The 11,579-nt window shown below is 42.4% G+C and overlaps 1 protein-coding gene across 1 annotated transcript; it reads left to right on the forward strand.

Moving 5' to 3' along the window:
- The first annotated feature begins 270 nt into the window (after window positions 1–270).
- Window positions 271–4,446, forward strand: LOC136385983 (uncharacterized). Its single transcript, XM_066357306.1, is given in 7 exon segments — window positions 271–619; window positions 771–1,472; window positions 1,475–1,626; window positions 1,628–1,814; window positions 1,817–3,288; window positions 3,290–4,388; window positions 4,391–4,446. Coding segments are annotated over 7 exon segments (4,017 nt in total).
- Window positions 4,447–11,579: the final 7,133 nt, after the last annotated feature.

Here is an 11,579-nt window from a genome sequence, read left to right on the forward strand (position 1 = left end):
ACCAACAGACATGTCAGGGGGTCGCAGGCCACAACCCTGGGGGATGCCCTGGAGTGTGAGGGCAACCAAGGATACTTGGACATCCATCTGCTGTCTCAGACAGAATCTGTAAATTTGTTGCCAGTTTCCAATCGAGCTCATAGGTCCGGACTGCTAGATTTATTTTTAGTTTTATTTTGCCGTTCGCGGCGCAGCCGGCTTTGTCTGTTTGTTTTTGTCAGTGTCTTATTTGTTGCCTTCTTTCTGTCTTTTTATCTCTTTGAAATTAAAATGGGACAAGGAGCTTCCACCCCACTGTCCCTGACTCTGTCTCATTGGTCTGAGGTTAATGCCCGAGCTCATAATCTGTCTCTTCTTGTTAAGAAGCACAAGTGGCAAACTTTCTGTACCTCCGAGTGGCCCACCTTCGGAGTAGGTTGGCCGACCACTGGAACCTTCCACAAAGACACCATAAAGGCGGTTAAAGCAGTTGTCTTCAGTCCAGGACCTCATGGCTGTCCAGATCAACAGCCTTATATTTGGGTTTGGGAAGACCTGACCGACGACCCTCCTCCTTGGATCCAACCTTTCCTTCCTCCCCCTGCACCCTCCCTCCCAACAACCCTCTCCACCACTCCGGGCACTCCCAGACCTGCTCCAACTCATCCAGACCTCTGCTCTATGCTTCCAATCAAACCTTCGGAGCCAACGATGCCTACTTCATCCCTGTATCCTCCCCTTCTCCTCCTCGGACCTATATAATTGGAAAAACAATAATCCACCATTTTCAGAGGACCCTGTCAAACTTACTGACCTTCTTGAGTCTCTTATGTTTTCCCATCAGCCCACTTGGGATGACTGCCAGCAGCTCTTAGGTATCCTCTTCACCTCCGAAGAAAGAGACCGAATTCTCCTCGAGGCCAGGAAATTGGTTCCTGGACCTGATGGTCGTCCTACTCAACTCCCCAACCTTATAGATGAGGCTTTTCCCCTGAGGCGGCCTAACTGGGACCCTAATACGCCTGAAGGTAGGCGGCAACTCTTACTCTATCGCCAGACTCTGATGATGGGTCTCCGAGCGGCGGTGAGACGCCCCACTAATTTGGCTAAGGTAAGAGAAGTAATTCAAGGGTCAGAGGAATCCCCATCCAGATTCCTAGAGAGACTAATAGAAGCCTATAGGAGGTACACCCCTTTCGACCCTGAGTCTGAAGAACAGAGAGGGGCACTGGCTATGGCTTTTATAGGACAGTCAGCTACTGATATTCAGAGGAAACTCCAGAGGATGGATGGGTTACAGGACATGGCTCTGAGAGATTTAGTCAAGGAAGCTGATAAGGTATACTATAAAAGAGAGACAGCAGAGGAAAAGGAGCAAAGATTAGAAAAAGAACGTGAGGAGCAGGAAAATAAGTGAGATAAACGGAGAAATAAAGAGTTAACAAAGATTTTGGCTACCGTAGTAGGGAAACAAGATAGAAGAGGAAAGCATAGTCCTTGGGCCCAAACCAAAAACCAAAATTAGGACCTAACCAGTGTGCCTACTGTAAAGAAGAAGGACACTGGGTCAGGGATTGCCCTAAGAAGAAGAAAAAGAAGACTGAGGAAATCCTTGCCCTAGGAGATTAGGGGCGTCGGAGTTCGGACCCCCCCCCCCGAACTCAGGGTAACATTCAATGTGGAGGGGACACCAATCGACTTTGAGGTGGATACAGGAGCGGTTTACTCTGCCTTGCAGAACCCGCTGGGCCCCCTCTCAAACAAAAAATCCTTGGTTCAGGGGGCAAATGGATGCCAGCATAGGTCATGGACAACTAAAAGGACAATGGACCTGGGAGGGGAAAAGTACAGCACTCCTTTCTGGTCATACCAGAATGCCCTGCCCCGCTGCTGGGGAGGGATTTGCTTACCAAGTTAGGGGCAAGTATTGACTTCAAGCCCCAGGGACCAGAAGTAAGATTCAGTAACCCTCTTGTCAGTCAGCCTATTGTGACCATGCTGACCTTGTCTGCTGAAGATGAGTATAAACTGTATGAGACCCCTGCCCCCGGACCCCATTCAACAGAAGACAGGTGGCTTCAGAGCTTCCCAGAGGCCTGGGCAGAAATGGCAGGGCCAGGATTAGCAGTACAAAGGCCTCCGGTGGTAATATACCTAAAGCCCTCCGCCACCTCCGTAAGGGTCAAACAATACTAAATGAGTAAAGAGGCCCGAGAAGGCATTAGGCCTCACATCCAGAGGCTACTAGGACAGGAGATCCTGAGGCCTTGTCAATCAGAATGGAACACCCCCCTGCTACCAGTAAAGAAACCAGGGACAGGGGACTATAGACCAGTCCAGGATTTGAGAGAGGTTAACAGTCGAGTAATGGACATACATCCAACGGTCCCAAACCCTTACAACCTCCTCAGTACCCTCAGTCCTGACAGGAAGTGGTATACAGTACTGGACCTGAAAGATGCCTTCTTCTGCTTGCGCCTGCATGAGGACAGCCAACCCCTGTTTGCTTTTGAATGGACGGACCCTGAGAATGGACTCAGTGGACAGCTCACCTGGACGCGGCTACCCCAGGGCTTCAAGAACTCTCCCACCATCTTTGACGAAGCGCTGCACCAGGACTTGAGTGCCTACCGAGCCTCCACCCCTGAGGTAACTCTGTTGCAGTATGTTGATGATCTGTTACTTGCAGCCGCCACCAGAGAGCAGTGCAAACAGGGAACTGAAAAACTGCTTGCCGAACTGGCCAAACTGGGATACCGGGCATCCGCCAAAAAGGCCCAGATCTGCCAACCCGAAGTCACCTTCCTGGGCTACTCTCTCCGAGACGGTAAGAGATGGCTAACTGAGGCCAGGAAAAAGACTGTTACTCAAATCCCGCCTCCGAAAAATCGGAAGGGCCTCAGGGAATTCTTAGGCACAGCAGGTTTTTGCAGACTATGGATACCTGGCTTTGCCACACTAGCCGCCCCTCTATACCCCTTGTTAAAGGATGGAACTGAATATACCTGGGGAGATGAACAGCAAAAGGCCTTTGACCAAATCAAGAGGGCACTGTTGTCAGCCCCGGCCTTGGCACTCCCCAACATAGAGAAGCCTTTCACTCTCTATGTAGACGAGAAGGAAGGGATAGCTAAAGGAGTATTGACTCAGTCTCTGGGACCCTGGAAACGGCCAGTAGCCTATCTTTCTAAGAGGTTAGATGCAGTCGCAAAAGGGTGGCCGGGGTGCCTACGGGTGATTGCCGCTGTGGCCCTCCTAGTCAAAGATGCTGACAAACTGACTCTGGGCCAGAAATTGACTGTTGTCGCCCCCCCATGCCCTGGAAAGCATAATAAGACAACCTCCAGACCGCTGGCTAACTAATGCCCGCATTACTCATTACCAAAGCCTCCTGTTAGATAAAGACAGGATCACCTTTGGCTCTCCAACTGTTTTGAACCCAGCCACCCTGCTACCCAGGGAGGAGGGGGGAACTGTCCACCATCAGTGCAGGGATATCCTAGCCGAGGAAGCTGGGATCCGGAAAGACTTGCGGGACACACCATTGCCACAATCTGACTTAATTTGGTATACTGATGGAAGCAGTTTTCTGTATGAAGGAGAACGCCGAGCTGGGGCTGCGGTGGTAGACAAGGAAAAAGTAATCTGGTCAGAGAGACTTGCCCCAGGAACCTCAGCTCAAAAGGCAGAACTAATAGCTCTAACAAAGGCCTTGGAACTAGCTAGTGGTAAACGGGCCACCGTCTACACGGACAGCAGGTACGCATTTGCTACTGCACATGTGCATGGGGCAATCTACAAAGAAAGGGGCCTGCTTACATCAGCAGGTAAAGACATTAAACACAAACAAGAAATCCTAGCCCTCTTAGATGCTATCATGCTCCCATGGGAGCTAGCCATTGTCCATTGCCCTGGGCACCAGAAAGGGCAAGACCCAGTAGCCAAAGGCAACAGGAAGGCGGATGAAGAGGCTCGAGCGGTAGCCATGAGGACTGCCTCCAACATCCTCACTATAGAAGCAGAGCCATCCCCCACCCTGACCCACTTAAAGGAACCTGAGGATACTCGGACGTTCCTCCAGATGGCCCACCGTCTCACCCACCTTGAAACTGACAAACTGGTACAACTGCTTCAGGATGATAAAACATTGACCACCCCCGAGAAGAGGCAAATAGCAAAGGAAATAGTCAAAGCTTGTAAGGCCTGCCAAATGGTAAATGCCTACCCAACAAAAGGAACCAGTGGAACCCATCTCCGAGGCACCAGACCAGGCCAATATTGGGAAGTAGACTTCACTGAGGTAAAACCTGCCAAGTATGGACTAAGGTATCTCTTAGTTTTTGTAGACACCTTTTCAGGATGGGTAGAAGCCTTCCCTACCAAACATGAGACGGCGGCGGTAGTAATTAAGAAAATTATGGAAGAAATCTTTCCTAGATTTGGCCTTCCAAAGGTAATAGGGTCTGATAACAGACCGGCGTTTGTGGCCCAGGTAAGCCAGGGGGTAGCCAAAATATTGGGGATTGATTGGAAACTACATTGTGCTTATAGACCCCAAAGTTCAGGACAAGTAGAGAGAATGAATAGAACAATTAAAGAGACCTTAACTAAATTAGTCATAGAGACTGGCCATAGAGATTGGGTAATGCTCCTACCATATGCTCTTTTCCGGGCTCGGAATACCCCTTCCGCTAAAACTAACCTAACCCCCTTTGAAATACTTTTTGGAACCCCTCCGCCTATTCGGGATTTATCCCCCTCTGACTTAAATATCCCAAATACCCCTTTGTCCATTAGGTTACAGGCCCTGACCAGAGTACAACATTGCCTATGGAAGCAGTTGTCTGACCTTTACCAGCCGGCAGGAGATGGGACCCCACATCACTACCAAGTCGGGGACTTCGTTTACGTCTGGAGACACCAACACCGGACCCTCGAACCCCGCTGGAAAGGACCCTACCAAGTCCTCCTCATCACACCCACTGCTGTAAAGGTCGATGGCATCGCTGCTTGGATCCATATTTCACACCTCAAGCCTGCTCCTGCTCCTGATGACCAGTGGACAGTGGAGAAAACAGATAATCCCCTCAAGCTGTGTGTCTGCTGCCGCAACAAATCCCCACCAACCAACCCGACAGACATGGCAGGTGATATCGTGGACCAGTAATATAGTATGGGAAGTGACTTCCAATGACCATCCCCCCTGGACTTGGTGGCCGTCCCTGTATCCAGACCTTTGTCAGCTTGCGGCGGGGCTAGAAACTTGGGATATCCCGACCACAGACCCGGGTAACCCTCCTCCTTGTGAGTCCGGGAAATGTGAATGTCCAACTAGTGGTATAGGGACTGTAGGCTTTGGGTGCTCTCACCCAGAATTCCGCTCGACTCTCAGGACGACTGACTTTTATGTCTGTCCCCGGGACGGTCGTGATAGGGACACAGCTTGGAGATGCGGGGGACTGGAAGTCTTCTACTGTAAGGCTAGGGAAAAGAAACTACAAGATCAGCAGGGATGGTTTGAAGGGTGGTATGCCAAATCACCCTGGTTGACTACCCTCATCTCCACCTTAGCAGGACCCCTTATAGTGCTATTGCTAGTTATCACCATTGGACCATGTGTCCTGAATAGACTCACCACCTTCCTGCAGGGGCAAATAGGAGCAGTAAAACTCATGATTATGAGACAACATTATGAGAAGTTAGAACAGAACTCAGATCTCTAGGATTAGAGATATGCAACAAAGAAAGGGGGGAATGTAACAGTGGATTCCGTCTGATCTTTTCCGTCTGATCTTTGCTTAACTCATCTTGGCTTGTAAAACAATAACTGGCCCACCTGACCCCTAGATCTTTGCCCAGGCTCCTTGAAGAAGCCACAGGCATCCAGTGTTTGATTAGGGGCTTATCGGAAAGGCAAGGCCGCAAGCATCTGAGGCAATCAATCACCCTGAGAACCGTTACAACTCCCCTCCCTGAAATTAAGTATAAAACTTGCTTGCTGAAGTGGCTCTTGGCTCTTGGCCATCTCTTTGCCTTGGGCCCGCTCACGAGTGTAATAAACTTTTCTTTGTTTTACCCTGAGTCTAGAATTCTGTCGGTGCATCCTCGGTCAACAGTTTAACTTTTGGAAAAACTGCCATAATTCCTTTCACAATTACTGTACAATTTTTTATGCCTACAAGCAAAATACAAGTGCTCCAGTTTCCTTACATACTCAATAGCATTATTTTCTGTTGTTTTGATAATTGCCATCTTAATGGATGGGAAGTGATATCTCACTGCAGTTTTGTTATTTATATCCCTCAATAATTAGTGATATTGAGCACCTTTTCATGTGTTCATAGGCTCTTTGAATATCTTCATTAAAAAAATAGTCTGTTTTTGTATTTTATGCATTTTTAAATGGATTGCTGTTTTTTTTTTTTTTATTGTTGTTGAGTTGTAGAAGTTTGTTATGTATTCTGGATATTAATCCTTCCTTCAGATATATATTTTTCAAATATTTCCACGGTTCATATAGTTGCTTTTTCACTTTCTCAATTGTGTCATTTGATGCAAAACATTTTTTAAAACTTTTGATGAAGTTCAATGTATCTATTTTTTGTTGTTGTTGCCTGTGTTTTGGTATCATATCCAAAAAATCATTGCCAAAGCTAATGTCATGACACTTCCAAGTTTTATTCTTAAGAGTTTTATAGTTTTACCTCCTATGTTTAGGTCTTTGATTTTTTTGAGTAAATATTTGCATGCAGTGGTAAGATAAGGACTTGATTTCATTCTTTTCCATGTTGAAATACAGTTTTATCAATACCATGAAAGGAAGACTATTCCTTCCTCAGTGAATAGACTTGCCACTCTTGTCAAAAATCATTTAGCCATATATGTGATGTTTTATTTCTGGGCTTTCTAGTCTATTTTATTAGTCTATACAAGTCTCTCATTATGACATACTCTTGCATACTTTGGATTTATAAGAACTTTTGAAATCAAGAAGTGTGAGGCTTCGTATTTGTTCCTTTTTTCCTCTCTGACAGAGAGAGAGAGTCAGAGAGAGAGAGAGATAGGGACAGACAGACAGGAACAGAGAGAGATGAGAAGCATCAATCATCAGTTTTTTGTTGCTACACCTTAGTTGTTCATTAATTGCTTTCTCATATGTGACTTGACCGCGGGCCTTCAGCAGACCGAGTAACCCCTTGCTCAAGCCAGTGACCTTGGATCCAAGCTGGTGAGCTTTTGCTCAAACCAGATGAGCCCGCGCTCAAGCTGGCGACCTTGGGGTCTCGAACCTGGGTCCTCAGCATACCAGTCCGACGCTCTATCCACTGCACCACCGCCTGGTCAGGCTATTTGTTCCTTTTTTTTAAAGAAAAAGATTATTTTTGCTATATGAGGGGTTTTTTGAGATTCCATATTAATTTTAGGGTGAAATTTTCTATTTATGGGAAGAAAATGTAATTGAAATTATGATAAGGATGTAGTTGAATCTCTAGGTCACTTTGGGTAGTATTGACCTCTTAATACTATTTGGTGTGCAAATCATTCAGTGCAATATGTTTTTCCATTTATATGTGTCTTCATTAATTTCTTTCAACAACATATTTTATTCTTTGGTATACAAATCTTTTCTTTTCTTGGTTGATTCCTAACTATTTTACTGATTTTGGTGCTATTGTAAATTGAATTCTTTTATTCACTTTTTAATTTTTCATTATCAGTGTATTAAAATACAACTGATTTTTGTGTGTTGCTTTTGTTTTCTACAACTCTAACAAATATATTTATTAGTTCTATCATGTCTTTAAATCTTTAGTATTTTCTACATATGAGATGTAGTCTGTGAAAGAGATAATTTTACTTCTTTTTCAATTTTGATGTTTTATTTATTTTTAAAAAAGTTGTTTTTTTCATATTGCTGTTGTAGTTTAATTTAATTTTTTTTGTGTGTGTGTAATTATCTCACTGGGACTTCCAATACTTGGTTGAATAAAAGGGGTAGAAGTGGATATTATTATTTTGTTGATAATTTTAGAGAAAAAAGTTGTAGCTCTTCACTATTGTGTATATAAAACAACATTGAGGTTTTCATATATGACCTTCATTATGTTGATTAGTTTCCTTCCATTCCTATTATTTTAGTTGTTTTCTTTTTAAATCAATAAAAGGCATTGCATTTTAACAAATGTTTGTTTTGCATCATTTAAAATTACAACTTTATTTGTCTCTTTATTCTGTTAGTATGATATATTACATTTATTTTTAATTTGTTGAATTATTCTTGCCTTCTAAGAATTAATCCCCCTTGATCATAATGCATACTCATTAAACATACTGTGGAATTCAGTTTCCAAGAATTTTGTTGAGAATTTTTGCATCAGTCCTTATAAAGGATTTTTTTCTTTGTTTGTTTGATTGTTTATTGTATTTTTCCAAAGTTAGAAGCAGGGAGGCAATCAGAAAGACTCCCGCATGTGCCCAACTGGGATCCACCTGGCATGCCTACCAGGCGTGATGCTCTTCCCATCTGGGGCATTGCTCCCTTGTGGCTGGAACCATTCTAACGCCCTACGAGGAGAGCATGGAGCCATCCTCAGCACCCGGCCCAACATTTTCCCAGTGGAGCCTTGGCAGCGGGAGGGGAAGAGAGAGACAGAGAGGAAGGAGAGGGGGAAGGGTGGAGAAGCAGATGGGTTCTTCTCTTATGTGCCCTGACCAGGAATCGAACCTGGGACTTCAACACACCTGGCCGAAGCTCTACTGCTGAGCCAACTGTCCAGGCCTGAGATTGTGTTCTTTTAATGTATTTCTCTGGATCTGGTGGTAACATGTCACTGGCTCTGTAGAATGAATTTAGATTTTTATTTTTCAAATTTTTGGAAGTTTTAAGAGGGTGTCTTAATTTTTATCTAAATATTTACTATAATTCACCAATAAAGCCATCTGGGCCTGAACTTTACTTTGGTGGGTGATTTTTTTTTTTTTTATTACTGACTCATTCTTCTTACTGATGATATCTATTTAGAGTTTCTATTTCTTTAAGATTTAATTTTAAAAAGTTGTGGTTTTTTAGGATTTGTCTTATTCAGCTCTGCTATCCAATTTTTTTGTGTACAATTGCTCACACCACTGTTTTCTAACATTGTTTTATTTCTATAATATCAGTAGTAATGTCAGCAATTTTGTTCCTGACTTTAGGTATTTGACACTTCTCTTTTATTTTTAGTCAATAGCTAAAGGTTTATCAATTTATCTGATGTTTTTGAAGAACTAACGCTTTTTCATTCATTCTTTTTGATTTTTTATTCTATTCTGTTTATCTGTGTTTTACTCTCTATTATTCCTTCTGTTATCTTTGAGTATTATTTATTCTTTATTTTAATTCCTTGTATGTACAATGATATTGCTGATTTGAGATTGTCTTTCCTTTTTTTTTTCTTTTTTTTTTACAGAGACAGAGAGAGAGAGTCAGAGTGAGGGATAGACAGGGACAGACAGACAGGAACAGATAGATGACAAGCATCAATCATTAGTTTTTCGTTGTGCATTGTGACACCTTAGTTGTGCATTGATTGCTTTCTCATATGTGCCTTGACCGTGGGCCTTCAGCAGACCGAATAACCCCTTGCTCGAGCCAGCGACCTTGGATCCAAGCTGGCGAGCTTTTTGCTCAAGTCAGATGAGCCTGCGCTCAAACTGGCAACCTCGGGGTCTCGGACCTGGGTCTTCCGCATCCCAGTCTGACACCCTATCCACTGCACCACTGCCTGGTCAGGCTGTCTTTCCTTTTTAATGCAAGTATTTCACCTATACATTTTTCTTAGCACAGCTTTCACTGCCTCCTATAAATTTTGGTGTATTGTGAGTCCATTTTTATTTTTGTCAATATATATTCTGATTTCCCTTGTGAATTCTTTTTACTTATTTGTTTAAGAAGATGATGTTTAATTTCCACATATTTGTGTAGTTCCAATTATCCTCTGCCATTGATTTCTTGTTTCATTATATTGTGACCAGAAATGGTATTCCACATAATTTCCATCTTTTCATATTTAATTAGTCTTGTTTGGAAACCTAAGGTATGGCCTATTATAATGTTCTCTAGGTACCTAAGAAAACTGTGTGACTTGTTATTGTTGGATAAAATGTCTATATATTTCTATCATGTTCTGTTAATTTAGTGTGATGTTCAAGTCCTCAATTACTTTTTCAGCTGATTGTCTTATTACAATATTTGTAGGGGCTATTAAAATCTATGATTATTGTACAGTTGTCTCTTTCATCAATTATGTTTAATGTTTGCTCCATACTATATTTAGGAGCTCTGATGTTTAGTATGTGTATGTTTATAATTATCCTATCTTCTTGGTGAATTGAACCTTTTAGCATTATATTATGTCCTTTCTTCTCTTTTTTTAAGTGAGAGGAAAGAAGATAGTGAGGCAGGCTCCTGACTGGGATCCACCTAGAAATCCCACTAGGGGGCGATTTTCTGCTAATCTGGGCTGCTGCTTAATTGCTCCAAATAGAGATCTTAGTGCCTGAGGCAGAGGCCATGGAGCCATCCTCAACACCCAGGTCATCTTGCTCCAGTCGAGCCATGGCTGCAGGAGGGGAAGAGAGAGAGAGAGAGAGAGAGAGAGAGAGAGAGAGAGAGAGAGAGAAACAAGAGGGGGAGGGATGGAGAAGCAGATGGGCGCCTCTCCTGTGTGCCCTGACTGAGAATCAAATCCAGGACTTCCACACACCGGGCTGCTGCTCTACCACTGAGCCAACTGGCCAGGGCCTGTTCTTTAACTTTCAAGCTATGTGTGTACATAGATCTAAAGTAAATTCCTTGTCAATAGCATATGACTGTTGCATGTTTATTTTTTGTTTTTGTTGTGCTTGTTTTGTAGCCATTCTATCTATTTTAATTGAGGGTTAATTGTTTACATTTAAAGTAATTAATAATAGAAAATGAAGTATTATTGCTATTTTATTGTTTTCTATGTGCTGTATAGCTTGTCTCTTATATCTTCCCTAACCTAGTATTTAGTTAATTTTATGTATTAATGTGTTTTGAGTCCCCTCTTTCATAGATATTTTCTTCATGGTTACCATGAAGATTACATATAACATTTTATGTTATGGCAATCTATTTGAAACTGATATCAACTTCAGTTTTAAACAAAAATATTTCTTTACAGTTCTCCCTTCTATACTTAATGTTATTGGTGTCACTAATTAAATATTATATATTGTGTATTTTGTTAACATAAATTTAAAACTATTTTGTGCTTCTGTGTTATATATTCTATAAAGAAATAAAAATATTTTCATAACCCAAAATTGCATTATATTTACATTTATATTTGTTCATCTATTTACCTTTACCATAGATCTTTAAATATTTTTATGGTTTTGGGTTACTGTCTACTGTAATTTTGTGTCAACTTAAATAAATATCTTTAATATTTCTTATAGGAAAGATCTAGTAGTAGTGAACGTCACTAGCTTTTGTTTATTTGGGAATGTCTTAATTTCTTCAAGTTTAAAGTTAATTTTGCCAGATATACAATTGTCAAGTATTTTTTCCTGTAACACTAAATATATATCATATA

The sequence above is a fragment of the Saccopteryx leptura genome, chromosome X (genome assembly GCF_036850995.1).
Source record: "Saccopteryx leptura isolate mSacLep1 chromosome X, mSacLep1_pri_phased_curated, whole genome shotgun sequence".
NCBI lineage: Eukaryota > Metazoa > Chordata > Mammalia > Chiroptera > Emballonuridae > Saccopteryx > Saccopteryx leptura.